Here is a 27,932-nt window from a genome sequence, read left to right as displayed (position 1 = left end):
CAGAATCTTCTAAAGTTCTCTACTCACACAGAGGCAAAATCATTCGTAGCTGACTAAGTGAGCTGCTTCAATGTAAACTCACCATGTAAGTACAGTACTCCTTCTCTAGCAGGCAAGTCACGTCAGTCCCTATGTCCTGCTGAAATCCAGTGGCTAACCTTTGAATAAGAAAAAGGGAGAAATGCGAATGAGGCACTAACAGGCACACTCCTATGTATTCCCTCAAAATTGAGCCCCATTGGAATCAATGGTGATTACGCCCAGGTAAGTGCAGCATAAGCTAGGCAACTGTAGGAAAGGAGACTATTTGTGACTATTTTTATTTGGTTTTGTTTTACGTGGTGGAAAATGACATAGTTGAGGTCATACTTATTCTGTCTTCCAAGAGTGGTTGGGATTAAAAATCATAAAATTGTCGAGTTGGAAGGGACCCTGAGGATCATCTAGTCTAATCCCCTGCAATGCAGAAATATGCAGCTGCCCTATATGGGGATCAAACCTGCGACCTTGGTGATATCAGCACCATACTCTAACCAACAAAGCTATCCAGGCAATTAATTCCTAAGAAAATAAATACTGTGGTTTGCACCTGCTCAAAAAATCACCTCCTTTGAAACAGAAATCCTGCCAGAAATCCCAAATGTTTGAGAGCTAGCTGTGGCTATTCAGGAACAGTCTGCCCATGCTCAGAGACACAAGTACTACTTATGTATATCCCATGGCTAAGGTCTAATACTAAAAATAAACTACCGGTAATATTCTAGTTTGCTTAGTATGGCTGGCTGCTTTTGTTCTTCTACATATATAAACTCCTATGTTTGTAATAAAAACATTTAAACCACTTTCACTGATGTCTTACTTAAATATATTTTAAACAAATCTGTCAGCAAATAAACTGGCCCTTTTTGATTGATGACAATGTTCCAGTTATTGCAATATGAAGGGCCATAGCTCAGTGCAAGCCAAAGGTCCCTGGTTCGATCTGCGGCATCTCTAGGAAGAGTTGGGAGACTTTTGCCTGAAACCCTGGAGAGCAGCTGCCAGTCAGTGTAGACAATACTGAGGAAGACGGAACAATTGTCTGACTCAACATAAGGCAGTTTCCTATGTTCCTATCTCAGTAGTCAAAACTGCGCATTTGTGTGCGTTTTAACTAGATAATTAATTAATTGAAAGTGATGAGAGAGCGAGAGGATAGTGATTTTTAAGTGCTGTGAAGCAGAATAATTTATAGAATTACCGCGGCTGGGTTTATGGGGAGAAAAGCAACAGACGCCTGAAGTGGAGGATACCACTGAGCCTTTCAGTAGCACTTTAAAAACAAAATTTAAATAAATCAATAGGGCTGCGGTGAATAGTCGGTTACCATGGTAATGGAACCAATTGCCCTTTTCTGAAATGGCGCTTCGGGATAGCGCTCTTTGTGGGGGAAGGGAGTCCTCTGCCCTGTTCCAAGATGTCCTTTGATAACTTGCCCACACTCAAAATGGCCATTTCGGGGGGGAAATTTAATAGGCGCATCGGTATGCAGTGCACGGCCTCTTTAGAGACAGCGCGGCTGCCGACTGCCCTTTTCTAAGATGGTGGCGGTCCGGGAGTAGCGCCTCTCAAAATGGCGGCAGGCACTCTCTGCCCATACTCAAAATGGCGCTCGCCTTTTACCGTGTTTTCAATGACGAATAAAGCCGCGCAAATCATAAAAACGGGCTACCGCCATTCCATCTTCCCACTCAGCTTTCTAGCGCTGACTTTCAGAGAGAAACTTCTCCAAGACTACATTTATTTAAAAGAGCAGTTTCCCTTAATAAAGATGGCGACAGTCTTCTCTTTAAAAAAATGTGACTGTGTGCTAACGCTTAATACGGCTTCTAAACTTTCTTACCTAAATTATCTTAATTTGAATTCAAAGTGCGGAAGGAAGGCTTTGACCCGCTGAGTTATTAGGGGAAGGTTTTTTGAACCCCAACAGGGAGAGGGAGAACGACGAACGTTTTCCAATATGGCCACCTGCTCCTTTTTCCTTTTAACTGAATTAGCGTTTACCTTTTGAGAAACGTAGACTAAAATGTTGGAGCGATCATTCCAACAGTCAAACACGGGACAATGATAGTTTTGACGTAATTTCCCCTCGGATGTCGAGCGAAAGCGATAGCAGCCCATAGGACACAAATGCAGAAATTCAGGAATATGTAGTGTGGCTATGGTTGGGTAGAAGCGTGCCCCGAAATAAAATCCACCTGAAACGGGGTTTTATACTCTTAAGTTCTTGTTTTGTGTGACGAATGTGCGTGTCTGTTTGTATAAAGTCTTCAAACATTTGCAAATTGTGCCGCAAATGCAAATCAAATACTTCTTTTTTATTCCTAACGGGTAGGATGGGGCGCTGAAGCTGAATAAGTGACAAGAACACTGCAATGAAGCCCAGGGATTTTATATTAAAACATTAATGCGACACCGCCTCCAGCCTTTGGCACAACAAGCAGCATTGTTAAACGGTGCTTAACAACTTTATTAATAATTTAATTTATTAATCGCTTCCTACGAAACATCCAGGGACGCGGGATCCACAGAGCCTAGGGCTTGCTGATCAGAAGGTCGGCAGTTCGAATCCCCACGACGGGGTGAGCTCCTGTTGCTTGGTCCGTGCTCCTGCCAACCTAGCAGTTTAAAAGCATATCAAAGTGTAAGTAGATAAATAGGTACCGCTCCGGCGGGAAGGTAAACGGCGTTTCAGTGTGCTGCTCCGGTTTGCCAGAAGTGGCTTAGTCATGCTGGCCACATCACCCGGAAGCTGTATGCTGGCTCCCTTGGCCAGTAAAGCGAGATGAGCACCGCAACCCCAGAGTCAGACACGACTGGACCTAATGGTCAGGGGTCCCTTTACCTTTACCTATGAAACATCCCAAAGTGAAAGATGATTTTAAAAAGGTATAGCTTCTTAGGGACAGAACAACCTAAACACTATAAAAACTTAGTTGGTCTCTAAGGTGCTACTGGAAGGAATTTTTTAATTTTTAATTTTGTTTTGACTATAGAAACTTATTCATGTACAGTACGCTACTACAGTGGCAAGAATGTTACTTGCCCAAATATGGAAAGAAGTATAAGTCCCAGCAAAGGAAGAATGGATACAAGAACTTATTGATTATGCAGAAATGGCAAAACTTACCAGGAGAATAAGAAATCAAGATAACACAATTTTCATAAAAGAATGGAAATGGTTTATTGAATATTTACAGATAAATTGTAAACAGATAAAAACATTATTGTAATGACCTGCAGTTTCGTAAGAGTATATATTTAAAGAAGATGAATAAATGAGCAAATGAAGTTAATTCGGACATGCAGAAGATATTAAAAATAAATTTAAGGAACCGTAGAAAGAGGGGGAAGAAAGTCAAGTTTTGAAATGTCAAAATGATTGCAAAATTAGTGAAATCTATAAACTTGAAAAGTAATTTAAAAAAAAGAGAGGAAGGTATAGCTTCTCACCCGACGAAGTTATTTTGAAAATTGAAAATCTTCCATACAAAATACACCTCAGCGTTATTTAAAGTTCAAATCAGTTTAAAGTGGTCTCTGGAATGCCCTCGCAACTCAAAAGTCAGAGCTTTACTGATGCAGTGAAGTCATGCTAACGAGCTCTTCAAACAGAAATATGGACACGGTAAATCGAGGTGCTCGCGTTAGTCTTCCATTTCTGCGTCTATGTTGAGTATACATCGTCGAAGGAGGAAAACGCAAGCGGAAGTTAGGGGTGCCGAGCCCATAGTGGGGCGTGGCTAAGGAGAGCAGCTGCCCGCTTTCAAGATGGAGGAGCCCAGCACATGGGATGAGCCGAGCAGCGGCTCCAGTAGCAGCAATGAGGAAGATGAGGACATGGAAATGGAGGAGAAGGGTCAAGAAGAAGAGAAGGGTCGAGGGGGAGCTTATGTGCCAGGACAGGGGGCCCCTCCAGCACCTGGGGAAGAACTGGTGATGGACGAGGGTGCCTATCGCCTCTATCATCGCGCAGGCACAGGTCAGTTCATGTATTGGAAGGAGGGTGGGGGGTCTGTCTTTTTGGATTGGAAAGGAAGGGGACGCTTGCTAAGGTGAACGGGAAAGGATTCCAAGATTGTAGACAGGGAGGAATGGAGGTGGGAATTTTTCAGGGTAGAGATGCATTGGTTCTTAGATGTGGGCCACACAGGGGTTAGTTTGGTTGTATAGGCGAGCCTGACTCCTAAAGACCTCAGCCACAAATATTATGGAGATGTGGCATGGCATGTGATGAGTGGCCGTAGATTAGGAGCGTCCCTTAGGGGCCAGAAGATATGGTGTGTGTTTATATCTAAGGTTTAAAGCGACAAGGGGTATGCACTGATACTCATTTGTAGCAAACCCATGACTTCTTAAACTTCCCCAGCCACGTTGGTATAGTTGCAAGAGCTGTAGCTAAATAAAGTAGTAAGATTCAAAATAGATTCCACTGTATGTTTTAGTAATTGTGAGTACAGAACTAGGATCTGAGGGTTGTGCCGGACCTCCTGTTGTAATATTTATATCAAAAAGGTGAAACAAATATTTAAAACGCCACAAAGCAATTTCAGTATGAACATTTCCTGCAGAGAGGCCTAAAACTAAATCCGCAGTAAATTTACATACCACCACGTGTTGCATACGTGTAGATGTTAAGATACAAACAATTGTTTGCATACGGCGAGGAAGGTTATGACTGTAAATCAACGTGATGAAGAAAACTCACAGTAGATATGGGGCAAAGAGGGGAATTTCCACAGAAATGAATGCTGGTGTCCCGGTGTCTCCTTCGACCCCCATGCAGGTTCTCCTTGCTTGAGCTTTGACATTTTGCAAGATGCCCTTGGAGAGAATCGAACCACCTACCCGCTGAGCCTTCTCCTTTGTGCTGGAACTCAGGCTGAAACTGCCAATGCCAACAGGTGAGTTTGTGAGGAGCTTGGCTTCCGGCAAGCCAGCTGCACTTGTCCTGCTGAAGCCAGGACAAGAGGGCCTATGGCAGGGATGTGGGACCCCTGGCCTTCCCTTGTTAGACTCAGCTTTGCGGTCAGTTGTTGGGAATGCTGGGAAGTACTGTAGTTCCCACCATCTGGAGGTCCAGAGGTTTGCCATTCTTGAAAACGCCGCCTTATATACCATTTAAATGTCTCTCAATTTCTCCCCCCCCCCCCACAAATAGGCTGATGGTGATGAAGATGCACCACCTCTATGGGACCAAAGGTGCTGGCAAGGATTCTTCAGGGTCAGAGAGTAGCAGCGACAGTGAAAGTGATGAAGATGAAGAGAAAAAACCCCAACTGGAGCTGGCCATGGTCCCCCATTATGGGGGTATTAACAGAGTTCGGGTACGAACCGTATTTCCTGCTGTTCTCTCACTCTGCTCCGGCAAAGTTCTCTACCTTAACGGTCCGTTGTTGTTTCAATAGGTGACAGAATTAGGTGGATCACAGATTGCAGCGGTTTGGTCTGAGAAGGGGCAGGTGGACATATACGATCTACAGCGCCCCCTCGTGGCCCTGTCCGACTCTCAAGCCATGGCAGTCTTTCTGCGAGAAGAGCAGGCCAAGATCAAACCCGTCTTCTCATTCACTGGGCATATGACGGAAGGATTTGCTATGGACTGGTCTCCCAAGAAACCAGGTAATCAGCTGGGATGGAATGGGAATGGGCAGAGCTGAGAATCTAGGCACAGGAGAGCTGGACTGTCAGGACTGCAGTTCAGGATAACTTGTGCCTCACCTATTCTAGGGACTCTTTTGACTGGCGATTGCAACAAGAACATCCATCTGTGGACACCCAAGGAAGATGGATCATGGCTTGTAGACCAGCGGCCTTTCACAGCCCACACTGCATCAGTGGAAGACCTGCAGTGGTCCCCAAATGAAGCTACGGTGAGGAAGTGGTTTGATGGGTGCAGCTTGCTTTACAGTGAACATTTCTGTGCTTGGGGAAATGTTAATGTGCTTCCTAATTACCTGGGACTTACGGTAATCAAAGTATTTCAAATCGGCTAAGGCTGCATTTTTTCTTTTTTAAAAAGGCAGTTGCCTATTTCTCTTGCATATGCTTGGCCACAAGGTTGGTTCAACGCAGGCTTCCTCAACCTCGGCCCTCCAGATGTTTTTGGCCTACAACTCCCATGAACCCTAGCTAGCAGGATCAGTGGTCAGGGATGATTGGAATTGTAGTTTCAAAACATCTGGAGGGCCGAGGTTGAGGAAGCCTGGTTTAATGGAATCTTAAATCAGATTGGCCTCAATTTGTATTTTTTAAAAAGATATAGCCGAAGATCAGATCCTGGTGTCAGGTGAAGTTTTCCTTTGCTGGTGGGCTTGAATTTAAGCTGGTATTGTAAAGCAAAAATGTTCCTTTGCCCACACGGTTTCCTTTCCTCACATGCTTTGAAATCAAGCATTTTCCTTTATGCTGCCTTTGCAGTTTGTCTGGGCAAAAGAAGCAGGGCTTATTGTCAGCTGCAGCTGCAAGCCCCACTTTCCGTAGGGGTTGGCTCTACTTGAAGTACCTGAGTGGAACCAATTACAGTGTAACTTGCATTTGCCACTACATTTCAAAGGAATTGAACGAAAGCCCCGCTTGCCGAAGAACTCATCCCCTGCAGTTGTATTTTACCTGTCCCTAGCTTGATAAGAAATTGGGTGGGGATTTCTTAGGGGTGGGGACTGCCTTACAGTGGCCGTATTAAGACCCCTGCCAGGCCTAATGCTATGTTTTGCCTCTGCAGTCAGAGGAAGTAATGCTTCTGACTACCAGTTGCTGCAAACCGCAGGAGGGGAAAGTGCTCTGGTTCTGCTTGCTGGCTTCCCATGGGCATCTGATTGGCCACAGGGGGGACAGGAAGCTGGGCTTGACTGGCCTGATCCAGCTGGCTCTCCCTATGGTCTGAATTAGGCCTGCAATACAGAGGTTCTCCACTGCATCACTTTGCATGGCTTTTTCCACATTTCCTTTTACCTGTGTTCCACTGCACTGGGTATACCTGTGCCTTTTCTCCTTCCTATTCATTGTGGACGAAATCTCAAATTCTGCAAAAGCTTGACACAAACAGCACAAAACATATTTATTTATACGAAGCGAGTCAATGTACCTAGGCACTGCTTTGCCAACCCGAGCACAGATCGTTAAGCCAAGATTTTTAATTACCAGGTAACTGGTCTGATTCAGAACATCGATGCACGAGTTGTGATGCTAAACTCCGATGACAGTTCACAGGGGAAAGGCCGATTTAGATGACTTCATAAGGGCATACCGGAATTTGCGAGGGGAACAAGGCCTGATGCAGGGACATGAGAGCCCTCCGCTATGTTTAACCATAACAATTCTTTGCCCTTGTTCTTGGATCAGGTTTTTGCTTCCTGCTCAGCGGATGCCTCCATCCGCATCTGGGATACACGGGCGCCACCGGGGAAAGCCTGCATGCTGACCGCCAGCCAGGCACATGATGCAGACGTCAATGTCATCAGCTGGAATCGAAACGAGCCCTTCATCGTCAGCGGTGGCGATGATGGGATCCTCAGGATCTGGGACCTCAGGCAGTTCCAGGTTAGAAATCGCTGTCAAAATATGTTAGGGGAAACCTTTAGATGTTGCTGAACTACAACTCCCATCAGCCCCAGGGAGCGTGGCCAGGGATGATGGGAGTTGTAGTTCAGCAACATTCGGAGGGACAAAGGTTCCCAGCACCTGTACACAACATTTCCCCTTCAGATCTTCTTCACGAGCAATAGCCCTCAAACTCAACCCTTCCTTTGTCTTTCCCTTTCTCTGCAGAAAGGGTCAGCTGTCGCCACCTTCAAGCAGCACACGGCACCCATCACATCCGTTGAATGGCACCCTACAGACAGCGGCGTGTTTGCAGCCTCCGGCGCCGATGACCAGGTGACGCAGTGGGACTTGGCTGTGGAGCGAGACGAGGAAGCAGAGGCCAAGGACACAGCTTTGGCCTCCATCCCACCCCAACTGCTGTTTGTTCACCAGGGAGAGAATGACATTAAGGAGCTGCATTGGCATCCGCAGTGCCCCGGCACCCTTGTCACCACAGCCCTATCTGGGTTCAACATCTTCCGGACTATCAGCGTCTGAGGGAGAGGCTTTCAAAATGGCTGCCTGGGGTTTCTGGGCCTGTTGCTAAGCTGCAGTATCCTTCGTCGCTTCTTTCGAGATGGCTGCAGTCTCTGCTCCCTGCAGACTCTAAAACCTTATAAAAATGGGTTCTTTTGTCGGTTTAATAACTAACTTTTGCTTTTGGAATTTGCTTCGCCGATTAAGCTTTGCAGTCTTTTGATGAGGTCGTCACCTCTCCCTGTCATCCCGTTAATGAGTGATAATGATTAGGATAGCCTTTGCTCTGCTTTATCTACACTCATTCCTCGAACAAATCGGATGATTCAGGTCTCATTTGGATGTTGCCACTCCGCTATGGGAAGAGTTCAAAACAGACTTAATGGCTTCCTCTCTGTGTGGAACCATCCAATCGTCTGGGGGGTCCTTTACCCTTTTACCTATGATGTATAAAACAATTTGCAAGCATCTGCTTAGCTGTTCATCAGAGCGTACCACTGATGCTGCAGGGGGTGGAGAGGAAGTTGTTTGTAAAGAATAATGTATTTTAAATAAATATAAATTATTTTGGAGGGAAGGTGAAAACCCAGTCATAACATTTTGACAGGCTGCAGTACCTCTGCACAAGCTGGGACATACAAAGCCCACTGTCCTGCACCAGCCATGCACAGAGCTCTCCAAGACTGATCCATTTGCCACTTACTGAAAACAGAAGAACGGGGAGGGCAGCATTACCCTACAATAATTTATCTGATCATGTATAATATGGACTACACAATAAGACAGGGCTTTTTAACAATTGCATTTTTTATGTTGCGAGCTGCTCTGAGAACCATGGGTGATACACAAATTTAATAGCCCTGTTCAGGGAAGTTTTTTATCTGTGATATTATATGTGTTGGAAGCTGCCCAGAGTGGCTGGGAAAACACAGCCAGATGGGCGGGGTACAAATAATAATAATAATTATAAAAATTAATTTTTCAAAGTGGAAGCTAGGAATTCCCTTTGCCCCGTGTCGCAAAGAGCCAGTGTGGTGTAGCATTTGGAGTGTCAGACCAGGACCTGTGAGACCAGGGTTCAAATCCCCACTTGGGCTTGTTGCTCACTGTGGGTGACCCTGAGCCAATCACTGCCTTTCAGCCTAACCTACCGCCCAGGGTTGTGGGGATTAAATGAGGGGGAGAACCATTTACACCACCTTGGGTTTTCCGGAGAAAACGGTGGGATAAAAATGCAAGAAACAAATAGGCCTGTGGCTCCCTCAACCTCTCATGCTAGAGGGGAGGGTGTCCCTGCTTTCTTACCTGGCCTTAGGAAATCTGCCTAGGTCACATACCCCCTTCCCTAGGTCAGATCCCATCACCTTCTTTGGAGTTCTTTAAGCAGAGGCTTGACAGCCATCTGTCAGAAATGCTTTGATGGTGTTTCCTGCTTGGCAGGGGATTGGACTGGATGGCCCTTGTGGTCTCTTCCAACTCTATGATTCTATGACCTTTACTCCACACCTTCCTTGTGTGACCGATGTGTTCTTGAACTGCAATGCCTCTTGCTCGTCTGCATGGGAAGAGGGGTTTGTAGTTGCAAGCAGAGAGGCCTCCGCCTGAATGTAGCTTTCAATAAATAAAGGAAGACTCACAGCTGTTGCTCTGGCCCCACCAATTCACCACAGGCTGCTCACCCCCCACAAAGGTTGTCTATGGAGGAATGTGGCCTTCGGGCTGCAAAAGGTTTCCCCCAATAAGGCCCAAACCTCTTCCTGTCATTTCTGAGCAAACACAAGTACCTTGCCTCCAGGCAGCTGGAAAAAGAAAAATTACCGGTACACTACTGCAGAAACGCTGCCATAGTCAGTCCAAGTATTTCTCCTTGGCCATCTTATGTACACACAGCTGCCCTCCAGAAGACATTTGCACATGGAGATGTCCGTTGGGAGACTTAACTACACACACTGACAATCATTTGCACAATTGTAATGTGGAGAGTTAACTGTAAACGAAGTAAGAGAACAGCAGGAGTAGACTGTGCTATAATAGCTGAAGCCCACTGTTGGAATGGCAACCCTTAATCGCCACTGGCATCCCGCTCTCACTGCATCCCACTCCACTGCAAGGACGTAAAGACTGCAGTCCCATCCTGGTCCACCGAACACAACAGCACCGTCTTCTTCACGTTGGTGCCGAGGCGTCCTGCACTGATGACATCACACAGGGAGAGAGGGGTGTCTTTAGAGACACACAGGGCAATGTAATGGGCATGGAAACGCATGGGGTCACCTGTAGGAGGGAGGGAGGGAGAAAGGCAGGGTTAGAAGAGGGAAATAGCCCATCTCGGGTTTTTAAGACAGCTTCCTACCTCCTTAACAATCGCTCATCTTTCTAGAACGAAGCTGTTTTGAATTTTGCCGTAGCAAAAAATGTCCTCGAGTCAAGGAAAGTATTTTTTCCTAAGGGTAGCAGCAACCGCTACCTGCCCAGCAAGAACCCTGGGATCAGCAGCGCTGCAAAAAAAAAGGGGGGGGGGGCTAAGAGCTTGGGATTTTGTAAGTTTTTGGCAGCCTGGCAAAGTCCCACTGTCAATACCAGGGGTGGGGAACTTTTCGGCTGTATGGGCCAAATCTTTCAGGCATCAAATCCACCTATCACATGATGGCATCATCATGATGTCACCCACGTGTCAAATGCATGGCTTTGCAAGTCTTCCTACTTTAAACACTCAATTTCAGAAGACTATGGTTGGTTGCTGGCAGTGGCTCTCTAGGGTTTCAGACAGAATTTCCTGCCTGGAAGGCAAATGGAAGAGCATGGCAAGAACCTTGCACAGAGGCAATCAACCCTGCCATAATCTGTTGTATACTCCCACTTCAGAATTCTATCTACATACACATGTTCTTTAATTTCTGCACCTCCCTTCATCCCAAGGAGATCTCAGGGCAATGCACAGCAAACCAAGGAAATGCAATATTTTATTCTGTAGACATTACTCCTGAAACCATTAGAGTACTCTTGCCTTCCCCATTTTCACCAGACCTGTATTTACTATAGAAAGGAAGGCTGCTATTCACTGCAAAGCAGAACAGGACTCTGAATCCCTGTTGTGTACAAGGACAGAAGGAAGCATTTATTTATTCAAGACGGGGACGAGAACCCTGCCTGCCTCTTTAAATACCTCTCACCCTTCCAATAGGGGGCAGGCTAGGCCTTTCAGCAAATATTCCATTCACTCCTGGGCTAAGAGGCAAAACTGCAGGAGAAGATTGCCCAGCTTTTAATTATTTGTATTTGCCTTTTTGACACAGGAACTTTGATATCGCGCTCTCTGCTTGAAAAGGCTCAGGGGGGCAAACTCTGAAAAACATAACATTTATCACACACACCCCCAACTTGATTCCCCAAGACCCACAAGCCTGCCGCTACCTGGATAAACAAGGAAGTCGCCCCCAAATTTGCTCCCACTGGTGACGTAGTAGCCCCGTTCCCAAAGATTCTGGAAAATGCGGTAACGTATCTCGTGGTCCTCCTGTCCAGCATAAGGCCAGTCTTGGGATTGGACATGCCAGTCCACCTCTTCTTCTGGGCCTGGATGTACTCGTTCTGTTGGGAGCTGGACCATCATAGATTGTCGAGGAAGTACAAAGCTGGATTCCGATTCTGCAGGTTCTGCAGGAGGATCTGGAAATATTATAGAGTGGCTTGTAACCGGGCTACCTTAAGGACTACCTTCTTCTATGTATTCCCTCCTATGGCTGTGGTCCTTGTCTAGTCCTTACCACCAATGACTAGCCTGAGCTATAACAGATAGGTACCAGGGCAGGGCCTTCTTGGTTGTGGTGCCAAGATTAAGCAAAGCTCTCCCCAAGGGAAGCCCACCTAGATCCTTCCTTTAAATACAGTGGTACCTCTGGTTACGAACGGGATACGTTCCAGAGCCCCATTCGTAACCTGAAAGGTCCGCATCCTGAAGCGCCTTATCGCGTCACACACATGCGTGAACAGCATTTCTGTGCGCTCTGGCTCTTGTCGCGGTGTCCCGTTGCGCCAGAAGCGGTTTAGTCATGCTGACCACATGACTCGGAAAGCTGTCTGTGGACAAACGCCAGCTCCCTTGGCCTGAAAGCGAGATGAGCACCGCAACCCCACAGTTGCCTTTGAATGGACTTAACCTTCCAGGAATCCTTTACCTTACCTTCTGCAGCTTCCTGGGGCACTTCCAAATAAAGCAAAATAGTTGCCACACAGCAAATGTTGACGCTCACCTCCCTCTTCCTGCCGCCGTTTCTTTGCCCGGCCCTGGGCTATACGTTCAGCAAGAGTGCCCAGCACGGCTTTCCTCTGTTCAGCTGCCAGCCGAACCTGCTCCTGATAGCTCTCTTCTTGCTCGTTTTGGTAGGCGGCTACCTCCTCAAGAGCTGAAGGATCCTGCAGAAACAAAAAACAAGTTCAGTGTTGCCCATTCTCTGGCCACATCCACACCATGCATTTAAATCACCCATGGGCAGACACATGTCCACAGAGACCTTCCCTTGGTGCCCACTGGGTCCTCATGCCACCCCAATGAAATTAGGCTTGAAAGAAGTACTCTGTTTTAGCAGTGTGTGCTCGGTTGCAGCAGTGTGTGTATGGGGCCCACAACAGTGTCTCTGGTTTCCAAATGTGCCCTGGGGTTCAAAAAGGTTGGTGGCCCTTGATCTACACTGCACAATTTGCAGCAATTAAGCAGAGCATCCTTCACTTTTGCTCCAAGTTTGGGTAGCGACGATTGGTTGACCCATCACCTGGCTTTTATCATCTCGAAGGGGTTGGGACGCTGCGTTTTTGAACAAGGCTGCAAACCCCTTTTCTGCCAGTAGCCGGACCTCTTCCGGGAGCAGCTGCAGGGGCAGCCCCAGCCGCACATTCTGCCGCGGCTTCCGAGCTAATGCTCCAACCAGTGTGCCGACAATACGATGCTCCTCCCGCAATCTCCGCACATCAGCAGCATTCCACACAAAAGCCTTTCCCTCCAAGATGTGGATTCGGATCATGCCTCGGCCTGTACCTGTGCTTCCCTGAGAAGATGGGAAAGGAACAACCACAAAAATACTATGACATTCACTTGACTTCAATATTTTTTGGGGTGGGATCCACTCCTTTGAAAGGTTTTGCCAGCAGCCTTTGGGGTAAAAGCAATTGGTTGTCGGACGTTCTTATATTAAGCACTGAAATGTACCTAAAATGGCAGAGGCAGGTTACTTTACAGGTCACCTTTAATCTGCTCTCTCCACTATTTAATAGGTTTGTAATTTATGTAAATAGTTTTATTGTTTGTAAAGCAAAGCAGCACAATCTCTCTGCTCCCAGAACCCAAAAGGATATGTTGGCCAATCTCTTCTCCCTCCCTGAACAGAAACACAGCAGCAATACAATGGGTTGTAAGCATACTGAATAAATTCTGACTGGTCCAGGGACATAAATAAGAATAAAATGGGTGGCATGGTGGGGGGGGTATGCTTGGGGTGCTTGCAGTGGATTGGTTGGGGGCACCTCTCTGGAATAAGATGCTTTATGGAAAGGGAAGCAAACATATGCAAATACATGCATATTGCACCGTAAGTCTGTCTAGGCAATAAGGTTTAAGTTTCAGGCAATAAGTTTCAGGCAACATCGATCATTATGACCGATTACGTCTGATCTTCGGATGAAGGGCGGGTATACAATAATATACCAGATGAAGAGTAGGCTGCTAGTAAAGGTTGGGACGATGTACTCTCCTACTCTCCCTCCCCCTGACACAGCCTCTACGTTTCCTGCAACATCACCCCAAAATCAAGACCCTTCCTTAAATCACCAGCCCCCCTGCCCCTTCCTCCTTCCCAGGAGTCCTGCTCCCTCCACTCCCAGCACCCTCCCCACCCCGTTTTAACCCCCATAAACCACTTTCCACACCGGATCGCCTTCTGCTCTTAAGCCATGAGGTTCCTCTTGCGTGCGAATCCCGGAGATATTTTCCTACCCTTATTCCCCGCCCCCTTTGCTCTAAATGACCCTCCAATCACTCTTTCGCCACAGCAGCAGCGCTTGGAGTGATGGCTCCGCTGTCCAATAGACGGTCCGAGAAGGAGCCAATGGCTTGGTCTTGGGAAGACACAGAGGCGGTGCAAAAGAGGAGGAGGAGGAGGAGGGTGGGGGAAGCATGCACACACCGCCTCCCCCTCCATCACGCACAGTTCATCCTGCAAAGCAAAGGAAACTGTGCAAGAGAGACAGGAAGCGCGCACCTAAGATTGAGAAATTGTTTTGCAAGGCTGCTTGGAGGCGAAGGGGGAGGTGGGGCAGCCCATCTCAGAAATGGATTTTGCAAGGAGCTGAGCTCTTTGCATTGCGCTGCTAGCTAGGCTGCCGCTTCTTGCCCCTTCCCTCCCTCCTTCAGCCCCCGCTCTCGATTCCCCCTTTGGGCAGCAGCACGTGCCGAAAGGGCCCCTCCGAAGAGGTGAGTGCCGGGCGGGGTGGTTGATTTGGGAAAAGGAGACTGGGTGGTGCTGGGAAGCCGGACTCCTGGGTTCCATGGGAAAGGATGAAGGGGGTTTAGTAGTGGCTCACCAGTATGGGGCCTAAGGCTAGGAGCCAGGGCTCCAGAGTTCCCTGGATCGGTGTCAAACATGGATGGGGCAAATTTATTTATTTATTTTTTGCTCAGGCATAAGTTCTAGATGGGGAACTGATGACTTGCCCAGGAGTATTATTGCGGGGATCAATAGGAGACAGCACGTCTTGGTTCTCTATTTTCAGGTATTATACAGTGTAGTTATAGCCTTAATCACCCCCCCCCCCGGGGTGTGCAGCGCCAATCTCTCTGAAACCTGCTTTTTGATAGATTTCTTCCTCACAAGGGCTACAACATTGCATTAAGTGTTTTTCTTCCCATTTTAATCTGGTATGTGCGTGCAACACCTACCTGAGGAATTACACTGCCAATTCATTCCCCCTCTACTGTAGTTCCCCAGATGATTTTTTTTTTAAAAAAAAATATTCCTCCTTACATTCCTCATCAGATGAAAAACCCCACAGAAAATGTTGCCTGCTACCAAGGATTTTTCTTTCTTTCATTTTGTGGTTGGGGGAGCCCTGGAAGTTGACAAGTCGTTGTGTTTTGCTTCTAAGCAGGCAAACGATTAGCTCTTACCTGTAACCCCTGATTTATTGGGGTTGTTTAGTGCTATTAACTGGGGGAATGCATTCTGCACATACCCAGAGGCTCTAAATTTAGGGCTGAATATTCTTCTTGCTCTGCAGGAATTCCGCTGAAGCTTTTCCACTTTGGGTATCCTAACCCAGTCAACCTGTTACAGGTAGGTGTAGCCGTGTTGGTCTGCCATAGTCGAAACAAAAAAAAAATCCTTCCAGTAGCACCTTAAAGACCAACTAAGTTTGTTCTTGGTATGTTGAAATATCAACAACCTCAGATATGCTGATGACACAACCTTGATGGCAGAAAGTGAGGAGGAATTAAAGAACCTTTTAATGAGGGTGAAAGAGGAGAGTGCAAAATATGGTCTGAATCTCAACATCAAAAAAACTAAGATTATGGCCACTGGTCCCATCACCTCCTGGCAAATAGAAGGGGAAGAAATGGAGGCAGTGAGAGATTTTACTTTCTTGGGTTCCATGATCACTGCAGATGGTGGCAGCAGCCACGAAATTAAAAGACACCTGCTTCTTGGGAGAAAAGCAATGACAAACCTAGACAGCATCTTAAAAAGCAGAGACATCACCTTGCCGACAAAGGTCTGTATAGTTAAAGCTATGGTTTTCCCAGTAGTAATGTATGGAAGTGAGAGCTGGACCATAAAGAAGGCTGATCGCCGAAGAATTGATGCTTTTGAATTATGGTGCTGGAGGAGACTCTTGAGTGTCCCATGGACTGCAAAAAGATCTAACTTATCCATCCTTAAAGAAATCAGCCCCGAGTGCTCACTGGAAGGACAGATCCTGAAGTTGAGGCTCCAGTACTTTGGCCACCTCACGAGAAGAGAAGACTCCCTGGAAAAGACCCTGATGTTGGGAATGATGGAGGGCACAAGGAGAAGGGGACGACAGAGGATGAGATGGTTGGACAGTGTTCTCGAAGCGACTGGCATGAGTTTGGCCAAACTGTGGGAGGCAGTGGAAGACAGGAGTGCCTGGCGTGCTCTGGTCCATGGGGTCACGATGAGTCGGACATGACTGAACAACTGAACAACAACAACAACAAATGAGCTTTCGTGTGGTATCTGAAGAAGTGTGCATGCACACGAAAGCTCATACCAAGAACAAACTTAGTTGGTCTTTAAGGTGCTACTGGAAGGAATTTTTTTTATTTTTTATTTTGTTCCAGCCAACCTGGTGCCCTTCAGATGTTTGGGATTGCAGCTCCCATCTGATGGGTGGGGAGCTGTATGGAGAGTGGGCAAGGAAGTATTTGGCAGAGGTTAAAAGAGCATTGCCATGATGTTTTCTAGAAAGTCTTCCAAGCACAATTATAGCTGTACTCAAGGGAGAAATTAAGTAGGTGGCATTTCTTTTCCCAATGGAAAAAAAAATTGGCTCAAGTTGTGCTTTGCTAATAAATGAACAGATGCAACTACAACATCCCTGGCATGTGGCTGTTCAGCCTCTGCTGAAGCACCCCCAGCCTGCCCCACTGCCCAACAGCTGATACTGTCAGGAAGTTCCTCCTAATGTTTATCTGCTTCCCTGCAGATTTGGTTCTAGTCTTGGTTCAGACAATTCTGCCCTGTATTCTGCATGGCAGCCCTTCCATATATGTGAAGACTGCTTTAATGGCTCTGATTAATCTTCTGTTCTGTAGGTTAAACCTATGTGCCTCTGTTGTCCATATTATTAAAACAAAAAATAAAACCTGTAGCTCCACTCCAGATTCCTCGGACGTTTAAGAAACTAGTAATTTCATATCGGATTTTTGCTTTAGGCAAGTTCCTTAGGCTCAGAGTTGTTTTCTTTTTCCTTTTAGCCCATGCTATGTTAACTCTTTTTATTCCTGCCTCCCATTATGTGCATTTCCCACCACACCATCAAGTCTCTCTGAACACAGCACTTTCTCACCTGTAGCGGGGCATGTCAAGACGTCTGTTCACTCCCTCTCAAAGGATCCTGGGAACTGTATTTTAACACAGAGCGGGTGGCGCTGTGGGTTAAACCACAGAGCCTAGGGCTTGCCGATCAGAAGGTTGGTGGTTCAGATCCCCATGACGGAGTGAGCTCCCGTTGCTCGGTCCCAGCTCCTGCCAACCTAGCAGTTCGAAAGCATGGCAAAGTGCAAGTAGATAAATAGGTACCACTCCGGTGGGATGGTAAACGGCGTTTCCGTGCACTGCTCTGGTTCTCCAGAAGTAGCTTAGTCATGCTGGCCACATGACCCGGAAGTTGTACGCTGGCTCCCTCGGCCAATAAAGCGAGATGAGTGCCGCAACCCTAGAGTCGTCCGCGACTGGACCTAATGGTCAGGGGTCCCTTTACCTTACAATTCCTAGCAACCTTAACAAACTACAGGTCCCGGGAACTTTCAATGTACGGAGCCTTAGATTCCCTCACCCTCTTCAGTGTCTCTTCAGCTTAATTTCTTATCTACTTCCTATTTTCCTATACTTTGCATAACACTCCTGTCTATATACCTCCATCTATTCCTCACACAGAAAACCGCCCAACTTTCCAGGATTCTCCGCACTTCCTCTCTCAGCTCGCTCTACTTTCTTCACCTAGCAGGTCTTTCTGCACCCTCTACCTCCACTTTAGTCCATCTCTTTGCTCTCAGCAACAATACCCTTCCCTAGTGCACACAAGGCTTTCACTCCCTCAGCAACTCATGTCAATGAAGGAGCCTTTGATGGAGGTGGGCCTCGAAGCTGCAAATTTGCAGGGGGGGAATTGGGAGTCAGCCCCAGCATTTACCTCTGAATCCAGCAAAGGGAAGGAGATGTGTAGACATTGCGATGCAGGGATTCTCTCGTCCCTACGTCTGATGGGTTTGGGTGGACCTTAGCTGTTCCTCCGAAGGTTTGGGTAAGGGTTGCAAGTAATGAGTATTTGGAATCCCCCACCACCACCACAAGGGATGCCAGGCAAAATGGGGTGGGCTGCGGTTGGCCTGCAAAACTATGCAAGGTATAGGCCTGCTGCAAACTCTAGCCACTGGAGGGGAAGAGTGTGTGTGTGCGTGCTCTCTGTGTGCATCTTGCTGGACTCCTTAGATAGACACTTGCTTTTAATCTAGCTGAAGGATTCCTATTTAAATATAGAAAGCATGGGGTGGAGGAGTGAGGCGAGGGATTATAGGGAGACAAGGACATCAGCCAAGAGGAACGGGGAGAAAGTGGCGGGGGTGGAGTGTGTGGAAACTGGTCTGGGTGTGTTCAGCTACAGTCATCCCCAGCGGGGGACAGGAGGAAAGGGGGGTTGCATTGCAATCTGTCTTTGTAAATGAAGCTCAGAATGTGGAAGGCTGGGAGCAAGGTAGAAGGAGAACACCTGTACTTTTCAGAGTTGCACAAAATTGGTTTCCCCCCCCCTCTTCCCTCCCTGCCCCTTTCCCACTGTGTGTCGTGCTTCCCCCCAATATTATTATTGTAAGCCTGCAGACAGGGATTGTCCTGTTTTAATTGATTGTACATAAGCCACTCTGGGAGCCTTTTTGGGCTGAAGAGTGGGGTACAAATGCAATCAAGCAATCAATAAAAAAGGGGGGGGGGGTTCCACTCAAGTGTGGCTTTCCTCACCCAGCATGCCTTCTTGTTTTCTGTGCAACTCTGAAAGGTGTGGTATCCTGCAGCTGACAGTTCTTTTCTGTGGGTGACTCATTCGGTAAAGCATGAGATTCCTAATCTCGGTGTTGTGGGTTTGAGCCCCACATTGGGCAACAAGATTCCTGCATTGGAGGGGTTGAGCTAGATGACCCTCGTGGTCCCTTCCAACTCTACAAAGCCTATGGTTCTATTACTTGCTCCACTCTCCTTGTTAGAAGAAAGCGAAGAGACCTGGCTCATACCCTTGACCCCTGTTTGGTCCCCACAAGCTGCCCGACCTTTCAGTAGCCTTGCTTTGACCTTTCTGGATCATATTAATTTGCAGCCACAAGCATCTGGGTCACTTCCTTCAGAGATGTTCACCCTACCTCAAACCAGCTGCCGGACCAGTAGCACAGCCTTCTCCCTAGTTTTTTCCCCAGTATTCCCAGCATTAATCTCTCCAAACCATCCTGCACAGCCTGTTCTGACTCTCTGCATCTCTTGCCAGCCACAATGTCACCCGATGAAGTCACCTACTTGGCAGTCCTTCTCGTTTCCATCCCCATCGGCTTCCTCTTCAAGAAAGGGGGTGAGTGCTAAATCTGGGCAGCCAAAGTGAGTTGAAGGAGATGATGCCATGTCTACGGGGGGGGGGGCGGGGGGCGGGGGACTGTTGCAGAGTCTGATTTAAGCAACCAAGCCTTCGGCCCAAGCATTGCCCAAGGACTCCTAAGGCCCTGAGATGAAGTTGCTTCTTTTTGATATGTTGCATTCATATAGCTGTCCATCTATGCAACGGTGGTCTATGTGGGTGTTTTTAATGAAGTGATACCGAAATCTTGCTAATTCCCCGGGTAGCAGGCGAACAAAACAGACAAAAGCAAATCTTAAAAATAAAAAATAGCATGATTAGAAGTCAACAGTAAAAGGCCATAAAGCATACCAGACCAAATGAAGCAGCCCAGATTTAAAGCACAATTAAAAATCCTGGCGTAGTAAGAAAATATATTTACTCGGTGCTGAACAGACCACAGAGAAGACTCCAGGAGAGCCTTTTGGGGGAGCCCATATTGCATGGTCAGGGTGGCGCTACCAAAAATACCCTCTCCTTGGTAGAGACACCTGTCACTAGACTTCTGAAGGGGATCTTAAGGTTTGGGTGGGCACCTACGCAGGGAGGTCATCAGTCAGGTAACCTGCTCCCAAGCTGTTTGGGGCTCTATGGATTAAAACCAGCACTTTAAAGTGGGTCTGGAAATGGACTGGGAGGCAGTGTAGCTGACAAAGCCCTGGCATAATATGATAAAAATGCCCATTTGCAAAGAATGCAGTATTCTGCTCAGTGTGGATTTTACTATCCCAGGGCTGTAATGACAGGGGAATCTGCAGCCGTAGTAGAATTTTGTGCACCTCTCAAAGGTACAAGAGTCTGCACTGGTTGCTGGTATGTTTCTGCTCTGAATTCAAGCCCTTGTCAGTAACACATAAAGCCCTGAACAACTTGGGAGCTAGATGAATTGAAGGAGCACCTTTCCTGCATAGTCCTACTGAGGAGTTGAGATCTGCCAGGGAGGCCCTGCTTACGCCACTGACCAATATACATGGTGTCAGGAAGCAGGGCCTTTTATGTGGTGGCAACCCTGACTTTGGAATCCCTTGAGATTCTACAAGTGTCTCTGTTGGTGTTCTCCTGACCTCAGTTTAAAAGCATGGCTGTTTGCAAAGGTGTTTGGGGACTGGGTCTGCTTTTTTCATCCTGAACTAGTTTTATACCGAACAGGTCTACTCATCCTGTTTTTATCGGTGTTGAACATTATTCATTGAGGGTGTAGTGTTCCCCGTCCCAGGGTCCTTGGATTAAGGGTGGGCTCTAAACATTTCAAATAAATAAAATAATTAAGATGAAAGATTCCATTTGGGGGTTTTATTCTGGAGGGGAAGGGTTGTAAGGGGGGAGAGTGCAAAAACCTGCCTTATACGAGATAAAAGTATTTCTCCCTTTAGCCTAATGTTCTTCTCTGGTTAGGAGCAGCTCTCAGGCGTCTTGGGCAGGGCAGAGGTCTTTCCCATCACTTATCTGATCTTGAACAGGAAGAAATGGGAATTGACTGAATGGTTGTGCTGGGGGGGTGTCCCCTGAGCATGTAAATATTTTGCTTTACCACCAAGCTCTGATCTCTCTTTCCCTGCATTCTCCTTTTTGAGCTGACTTGCAATCCCTAACACTGTGTTGGAACTGTTTGCAGTGGGGAAACTTTTTAAATCTGCTTGTTCCCTACAGACCTGAGGATCAAGCAGTTTGGAGGGGCAGCTGCGGGGCTCGTGCTCACGCTGGCGACCTGCCACATCCACACCCTCCACTCGCTTATCACCATCTTGGGGACGTGGCTGATAATCAACATCTCACCAAGGTAAAGGAGGAAGCTGGGGGGTGGCGGAATGGGAAACGGGGGCGGGGCGGGCGCTTGTACTTCTGTGTGGCGGGCCGGGAGGCCTAATAAGAAGAAACAAGACACCTTGCAAATGTGGTTTGGTTGTTTCCAGGTGGCTACAGTTTAGCAAGCAAGGTTGGGATTGTGCGAATTGGATCTTCCGGAATTTCTACCTGTGAGGTTTAAAAAGTTGAAGCAATGGGGGGCTTAAGATCAGGGCAGATAAACCAGTGCTCCTCCAGAGATTGGACTACCACTGGCTATGCTGGCTAGGACTGATAGAAGTGGCAGTTGATTATCACATAGAAGGCCACAGACGCTTCCCAGGTTTAGAGAAAAGAAGGTTTTGTCCCTTTTGACACAGAGACATACCGGTAGAGCCAGGACCCTGAAAATGGGACAAACGTCTACCAGATTATTACTTTACTGTCATTGTTGTTGCTATATTTATTACCTGCCCTTCAGCCTAAAGTCACAGGGCAGGTTACAAGAATTTAAAATTCAACATTAAAAACACACAGTTGAAAAAAATATAGTCTAGGGAAAGAAATAGGGCAGGTCTTGAAAATGTATATCTTCAGTAAATTTACAACATTAGGATATTGGTCAGTGAGAATGGAACAGCCAGAGTAGAGTGCGTGGATATTATTATTATTATTATTATTAGCCTACTATTACTATTACCCTAATGTTGCAGGATGAATTACAACAACAAAAGCACAGTGTTAAAATATACAGTACACCTCAAATGTCAGAAGCCAGGGTAAAGAGGTGTATCTTTAGCATTTGCCGAAAGCTGCATAAAGAAGATGCCAGACACACCTCTGTGGAGAACAATTCATTAAAGAATAATGAATAGTTCATTAATATTTACAGCCTTTTATCTGCTTCTCCCCTCACACACACCAGGGCCTGTCACTACCTGACACTTGGCTGGACCTTTTCCTACCTGCTCTTTTTCCGCACAATTGCCTACTTTGGCATCCCAGAGCCAACACCTTTCACCAATGCTGTGCAGCTCTTACTCACTCTCAAGGTAAGTGGGGCTGTGCTTTGGACAGGGGAATGGGGAAGGGGTTCCCTAGGAAGCTCGTTTCCCATGATGCCTTAATCTGTGTCTCCCAGATGGTGAGCTTAGCCAACGAAGTGCAAGAACTCACTTGGGCGAAGAAACAGGATGTGACATCATTTACCAAGAGTCCAGTGATTGGCGTGATCCCTAAAATGCCCGGACTGGTGGAGATACTGTGCTACAGTTATTGCTATGTTGGGCTCATGACAGGTACCCGAGTTACCTAACAGAAAGCAGTGGTCAAACTGGGTAGGGTGAAATATGTGTACAGCACCAAATTCTAGGGGTGGTTTTTTTTTTTTAAAAATCATGGTTACCACAGCTTTAGTCTGTATCCCTTCACCACAAATATGAAAATTGATGACAGGAGACAGAGGGTCTGGGGGTTCCCATTTTCTGTTCCAGTTGTCTTTTGAAGAGAAATCAAGATAAGAGATAAGAACCGGAAGTCAAAAGAACTAAGCATATTTCACCTTTGCCTGTTGCTTTAATCGTCACAGCTGCTGACGTTTTGGTTTCGTGGCATGATTGTGTGTGTGTGTGTGTGTGTGCATCCATAGTAGCACCAGCATGCCTCTGACCCTTGGTGTTTATGGAAAGAATATGCCTTTCTTCCTCTCTCCATTCATTATCTTTGTGTGTCTTTCCAGTTCATGTGTGGTAACGTTGATTGTTCTTTCCTTTTCTGCTTTGTGAGAACAGCACAAAAATATCTGAATGCTACTTCTGCAGCAGATAATGAGGGCTAGAAACTTGGAATGAATGCTGAGATCCTGCAGGTTCTGCTTGTGGCACCAGATCCCGTGAGAAGAGATAGGGCTAGGCTACTGGACGCATCAGACTCTTACCCAGCACCCAAGCACCCTCTATTAAAATGTGTGGCTGCATGATAGGCTTTTGTGTGCCTTGGTTTTTCTGAGGAACAATTCATTTCTGTCTGCTCATTGATCTCAATTTCTTTTCTTTTTTGCACCTAGGCCCTTTTTTTCGCTACCGTACTTACCACGATTGGCTGAACCAGCCTAACTCCACAATCATCCCTAGCTGGAAACCGCTGCTTTCGAGAATGAAAATGATCCCCATCTTTGGGGTCTTTTTCCTGGTGGCCTCTCACTTCTTCCCCCTCCAATATGTCCGGAGCGACTCCTTCTACGAACGGGGACTTTTGTTCCGAATCTTCTACATGGTACCCATCTTCTTCGTCTTCCGCATGCGCTTCTATGTCGCCTGGCTCTGCGCTGAATGCGCCTGCATTTCTGCTGCCTTTGGTGCCTATCCAACCACCGCCAAATCACGGTCAGGCGGTGGGCCCACTGTGGAATATGTGCCGATCAGCAGGTTAGTCAAGGAGATGTTCCCTGTCTGCAGTAGAAGATGGGCTAGATTTAGAGAATGGCATGGAACTGTCCTGCCCCGAGAAGGCAAGGTGCCATATTCTGACACTAGCTAAATCTTCTATACAGTCTTCAAGGGTAGCCCAATGTAGAGAGCACTGCAGTAGTCAATTCATGAGGGCATTAAGATGTTCTTGTTTTGTTTACACTTCTAAAGCAACTCAGATGAAGGGGGAGCATCCAGCATCACCTATGATTATGAGACAATCAAGAACATTGATCCACATGGCACTGACTTCTGTGTCAAGGTGAAGGATGGCATGCGCTACTGGAACATGAGTGTCCAATGGTGGTTGGCGCAGTACATTTACAAAAGCGCACCTGTGCGGTCCTATGTCTTAAGGTGAGCAAAGTAGTATCATTGGGGGGGTATGTGGGAGATGGCCTGTTGTGGTGGCTTGGTGTGAAGGTGGACTCTGAGGTTCTGAGATGAATTGCAGGGAAGGTTCTTCTGGGAGCAGCCAGTAAAGAGGATTCTGGGATACGTGGTTGGTTGGTTGGTTGATTTGAAGACAGGTAGAGTAGAGAAACACAGGCATGAGGGGGAGTAGCATAAATATGCAATTGAGAGTTAGCTGAGCAATAGTGCGTAAAGAACTAAACGTTGAGCCAAAAATATTATTGCGACCTTGGATGGTGCAGTGGAACATTCTGGAATACAGTGGTACCTCCGGTTGCGAACGGGATCTGTTCTGGAGTTCCGGCCATATCCCAAAGTTTTTAAAACCAGAGAGACCACTTCTGTGCATGCGCGTGCGGCGGTAGACCGAGGTTAATGTAACCCGAAGTTCCACTGTAGATGGAGAAAGCGAGGCAGTTGGCATGAAAGACTATGAAATGGTGGGAGTTGGTATGTTCCTCCCCACCTGCTGCAGTCGTCACCTGAGTCCCTCCAAGGGTTGCCCTCAAGGGCTTAAGGGCCCAGTCACAAGTCTTTCACCCATGTTGTCAACCCAAGAGGGCAGGGCTGCGGATGAAGAAGAAGAGTTTGGATTTGATATCCCGCTTTTCACTACCCGAAGGAGTCTCAAAGCGGCTAACATTCTCCTTTCCCTTCCTCCCCCACAACAAACACTCTGTGAGGTGAGTGGGGCTGAGAGACTTCAAAGAAGTGTGACTAGCCCAAGGTCACCCAGCAGCTGAATGTGGAGGAGCGGAAACGCGAAGCCGGTTCCCCAGATTACGAGTCTACCGCTCTTAACCACTACACCACACTGGTGTAACTGGATGTAACTGGTGTAACTGGATGCAACAGGGTCCAAACAAACCAAGGTCCAGTGCAGAGAATCCATCTAGGTCCAAACATGAACCAGGGACACACTCAGGCATGTCCTAGATCAGCATCACAGGGAGTCCAGTAGTGTTCACACAATAGTAGTGTATGCAATTATGCATGGCATGGAGAAAATGGATAGAGAAAAGTTTTTCTTTCGTGACATTGAAATCATGGACATCCAACGAAGCTGAATGTTGGAAGATTCAGGGCAGGTAAAGAAAGTCCTTGTTCACACAATGCATTGTTTTACTATGGCACTTGCTTCCACAGGAGGTAGTGATAGCCACCAACTTAGATGGCTTTAAAAGAAGATTGGACAGATTCATGGAGGTTAAGTGGCTATTGTCCACAATGGCTATTCCTCCACAGTTGGAGGCAGTAATGCTTCTAAACAGCAGCAAGGAAGCTAGAATCGGTGCCATGAGCCAGAGACTTGTGCCGTTTCCAGCAGCTGGAAGATTCAAGAGGGAGGCCTTATATACTCTGTGCTCCTAAACCACACTCCTAAACAGCAGTTGGCACTGAAGGGCCTAAGCATTGACTTCAGGGGGCCCTGCCAGTTCCTTAGGGTCCTCAATTTCTGGTGTTTGTGCTTCATCCTCTGCAGGTCTTCATAACATGACCTCAGGATGTGAGGCTGGTGTCAAGTAGCTATAGTTTTTTTTTGGGGGGGGGGGTGTTTGGTGGTGCCTATCCTGAGGAATTCCTTGCAAGTGAGGTCCATCGGGCTCCATCACTATACTTGGTCAGGCGATTGGTGAAAACCTGGCTTTTTGAAAAGGCCATTGGGTTAATTGTGTCGTTTCGCTAGCACAGTTCTATGTTCCAGAATAGATTTTTAAAAAAGAAAATGTATCAGACATAGTATTGTTACTATTCTTGGCAGAGTATGGATAGCTGGTTGGCTGTGGGCCAAGAGAGGAAGAGCTGACAGAAGTGTAGGAGATTGGCAACTTGGTTTTATGTAGATAAGCTGAACAAGGAAGGCAACAAAATGTAAAGGGAGGCTTGGCTTGAGAGCTGCAGTGAAGGATTCTGGGATTGACTTGACCAAAGTGTAACAACGGCAATGAAGGAGTCGGGGACCGAGTGGGAAAGTGTGAGGAGAAATGGTGAAGGGTTCTGGGATATGTGCTTGGATTGGCCTGAGGGGAGGATTCTCGGACTGAGAAGGCTCTCTTTTCTTCCTAGGAGCGCCTGGACCATGCTCATCTCTGCATACTGGCATGGGATTCACCCCGGCTACTACCTCAGCTTCCTTACCATCCCACTCTGCCTAGCAGCTGAGGGGGCAATGGAGAGCGGCTTCTTGAGGCACCTGACCCCTGCCGGCCGTCTCTATGGCGACTGGGTGCAGTGGTTCCTGAAGATGAGGGCCTACGACTACATGTGCATGGGCTTTGTGCTGCTCACCTTCGAGGACACCGTCCGCTACTGGAGCTCCATCTATTATTGCATCCACTTGGGGGCATTGGCCTTCTTCCTGCTGGGGAAATGGCTGGGGCTCCAGAGAGGGCGGGCCTCCCAGAGGGACAAAGATGGTGCTTTGGAGAAACCCCAGCAGCAGGAGTGATGGGGCTGAGCCAAGGCCGGCATAAGCCCACGGCATGGAGTGCTGCCGAAGGCCCTGGAGGCTGAGGGAACAGATGGGACTCAACATAAGACTTGTGGTTTTTTTTTAACGTGTGTTTCATCGTTGAAACCATCGTTGAGGATCCGACTATAAGGAACCAGGAGTTGTGTCTCGAAAACTCAGCTCCTCACTTGTTCTCATACCTGAGGACTTAGGAATACCAACACCCAGTGCCACCTCACTTGGCACCAGTGTTTCCCTGGGAGTGTGTGGGGAGGGAACTCCCATAAATCTTAACTTCTAACACCTTTGACTATTAGATTTTCCTACTGGCTTTTGTTCACCTTCCAAGAAAGGTCAGAAGTCCTGGCTCATAGCATCTCTCCAGAACTTGGTTCCTCTTTCTTATCTATTGTTTTTTTAAAATAAATTAAAAAACAACAACAACCCAAACACACCCATGTTACAGGAAGAGAAACTGTGACTTTGCAAGAATGAGCACAGCTCCATCCCTGACCGCATTCCCAGCCGTTCCCAGCTCTCACCTTGGAAGTGGGAGTTTACTGCCACAATTGTACCCTTTAAAGTGTATGTGGCAGGGAAAAGCGAATATTGGAGATTTGCTTCTGGGCGGTAGGTCATCAGAAGATACTAAGGTAAAAACACCGGCTCCCTCGGCCTGAAAGCAAGATGAGCGCCGCAACCACATAGTCACCTTTGACAGGACTTAACCGTCCAGGGGTCCTTTATCTTTACCTTTTACTAAGGTAAATAAAAGCCCCAACTTCTTTCAGGGAACTCTGCAAAAACCTGTGAGGCTGTTGCCTAGCCCCTAGCCCCGAGTCAGTGACTTCCACACCCCCGGGGAAAAATAGGGGTGAGATTCTTGGAGGTGTAAGGACATCTGTGTGTGTCGTGTTTAGCACAGTAAGGCTAATGCTTTAAGTACTGTGGAATGGGAGAACCCGAAACTAAGAAGTGAAATGAAATTTTGCATGCCACGCCAGCCACATTTTTAAATGTATCTGGTGATCTTCAGTTATAGGGAGCTGATTCGAGTGCAGCAAATTTAAGCCTGTGGCTTGCAGAATTTGCTTTAGGACACACAGATTCTTGTCTCAAGGTTCTAAAACTTTTTTATGTACGTTGAGTTGGGAGCCCTGTGGGTTTTACACTGCAGAACCCATGACTTGACTGTATTTTTTTGCCTGCCTCATGGATAACGTCTTTGCATTCTGAAGAAAGTAAGATGCAAAACAGCTCATCTCTATAAACATTGTGACCCAGGTCTGATGCAGCTTTATTGGAAGCCTGAATGAGAAATAAAA

The 27,932-nt window shown here is 47.1% G+C and overlaps 4 protein-coding genes across 5 annotated transcripts in view; 2 read left to right on the top strand and 2 right to left on the bottom strand.

The window, feature by feature from the left end:
• The window catches only part of KDELR1 (KDEL endoplasmic reticulum protein retention receptor 1), a 133,228-nt gene extending 131,277 nt beyond the window's left edge, over window positions 1-1,951 (bottom strand). Inside the window, exons 1-2 of the mRNA XM_033171260.1 lie at window positions 1,883-1,951; window positions 83-158 (exon numbers count right to left, since the gene is read on the bottom strand). The gene's annotated coding sequence lies outside the window, so the exon portion shown is untranslated. The remainder of the gene's footprint in view (window positions 1-82; window positions 159-1,882) is intronic.
• Window positions 1,952-3,770: 1,819 nt separating this feature from the next.
• On the top strand, window positions 3,771-8,149 carry GRWD1 (glutamate rich WD repeat containing 1). Its single transcript, XM_033170022.1, has 7 exons — window positions 3,771-4,021; window positions 4,826-4,943; window positions 5,201-5,366; window positions 5,448-5,661; window positions 5,770-5,912; window positions 7,384-7,581; window positions 7,810-8,149. Exons 1-7 carry the CDS (start codon window positions 3,811-3,813, stop codon window positions 8,119-8,121), a joined length of 1,362 nt encoding a protein of 453 aa, XP_033025913.1. The 5' UTR covers window positions 3,771-3,810; the 3' UTR covers window positions 8,122-8,149.
• Window positions 8,150-9,995: 1,846 nt separating this feature from the next.
• On the bottom strand, window positions 9,996-14,092 carry TSEN34 (tRNA splicing endonuclease subunit 34). Of its 2 annotated transcripts, none has more exons than XM_033170690.1 (5): window positions 13,802-13,840; window positions 12,873-13,145; window positions 12,354-12,516; window positions 11,515-11,769; window positions 9,996-10,374 (listed from the first exon to the last, which is right to left on the bottom strand). In XM_033170690.1, exons 2-5 carry the CDS (start codon window positions 13,119-13,121, stop codon window positions 10,187-10,189), a joined length of 855 nt encoding a protein of 284 aa, XP_033026581.1. In that variant the 5' UTR covers window positions 13,122-13,145; window positions 13,802-13,840; the 3' UTR covers window positions 9,996-10,186. The 2 variants fall into 2 exon arrangements, with proteins under 2 accessions (XP_033026581.1, XP_033026580.1); XM_033170689.1 differs by lacking the exon at window positions 13,802-13,840 and adding an exon at window positions 14,023-14,092 and having other exon boundaries at window positions 9,997-10,374.
• Window positions 14,093-14,250: 158 nt separating this feature from the next.
• MBOAT7 (membrane bound O-acyltransferase domain containing 7) lies at window positions 14,251-27,025 on the top strand. The gene is made up of 8 exons (XM_033169649.1): window positions 14,251-14,566; window positions 19,366-19,446; window positions 21,139-21,268; window positions 22,199-22,325; window positions 22,415-22,571; window positions 23,339-23,699; window positions 23,913-24,098; window positions 26,223-27,025. The coding sequence occupies exons 2-8, from the start codon at window positions 19,371-19,373 to the stop codon at window positions 26,602-26,604; spliced, it is 1,419 nt and encodes a 472-aa protein (XP_033025540.1). The 5' UTR covers window positions 14,251-14,566; window positions 19,366-19,370; the 3' UTR covers window positions 26,605-27,025.
• Window positions 27,026-27,932: the final 907 nt, after the last annotated feature.

Source organism: Lacerta agilis, chromosome 14 (assembly GCF_009819535.1).
Source record: "Lacerta agilis isolate rLacAgi1 chromosome 14, rLacAgi1.pri, whole genome shotgun sequence".
NCBI lineage: Eukaryota > Metazoa > Chordata > Lepidosauria > Squamata > Lacertidae > Lacerta > Lacerta agilis.
This window is presented reverse-complemented; position numbering and strand designations above follow the sequence as displayed.

Coding starts and splice junctions, on each gene's coding strand:
- TSEN34 (XM_033170689.1), bottom strand. CDS start 13,121: ATGATCCGAATCCACATCTTGGAGGGAAAGGCTTTTGTGTGGAATGCT. Junction 11,770..12,353: donor ACGGCGGCAGGAAGAGGGAG/GTGAGCGTCAAC, acceptor TAATATTTCCAG/ATCCTCCTGCAGAACCTGCA. Junction 10,375..11,514: donor CGACTTCCTTGTTTATCCAG/GTAGCGGCAGGC, acceptor TCCCTCCTACAG/GTGACCCCATGCGTTTCCAT.
- MBOAT7 (XM_033169649.1), top strand. CDS start 19,371: ATGTCACCCGATGAAGTCACCTACTTGGCAGTCCTTCTCGTTTCCATC. Junction 22,326..22,414: donor AGCTCTTACTCACTCTCAAG/GTAAGTGGGGCT, acceptor TGTGTCTCCCAG/ATGGTGAGCTTAGCCAACGA. Junction 22,572..23,338: donor CTATGTTGGGCTCATGACAG/GTACCCGAGTTA, acceptor TTTTGCACCTAG/GCCCTTTTTTTCGCTACCGT.
- GRWD1 (XM_033170022.1), top strand. CDS start 3,811: ATGGAGGAGCCCAGCACATGGGATGAGCCGAGCAGCGGCTCCAGTAGC. Junction 5,367..5,447: donor GGGGTATTAACAGAGTTCGG/GTACGAACCGTA, acceptor TTGTTTCAATAG/GTGACAGAATTAGGTGGATC. Junction 5,662..5,769: donor CTGGTCTCCCAAGAAACCAG/GTAATCAGCTGG, acceptor CACCTATTCTAG/GGACTCTTTTGACTGGCGAT.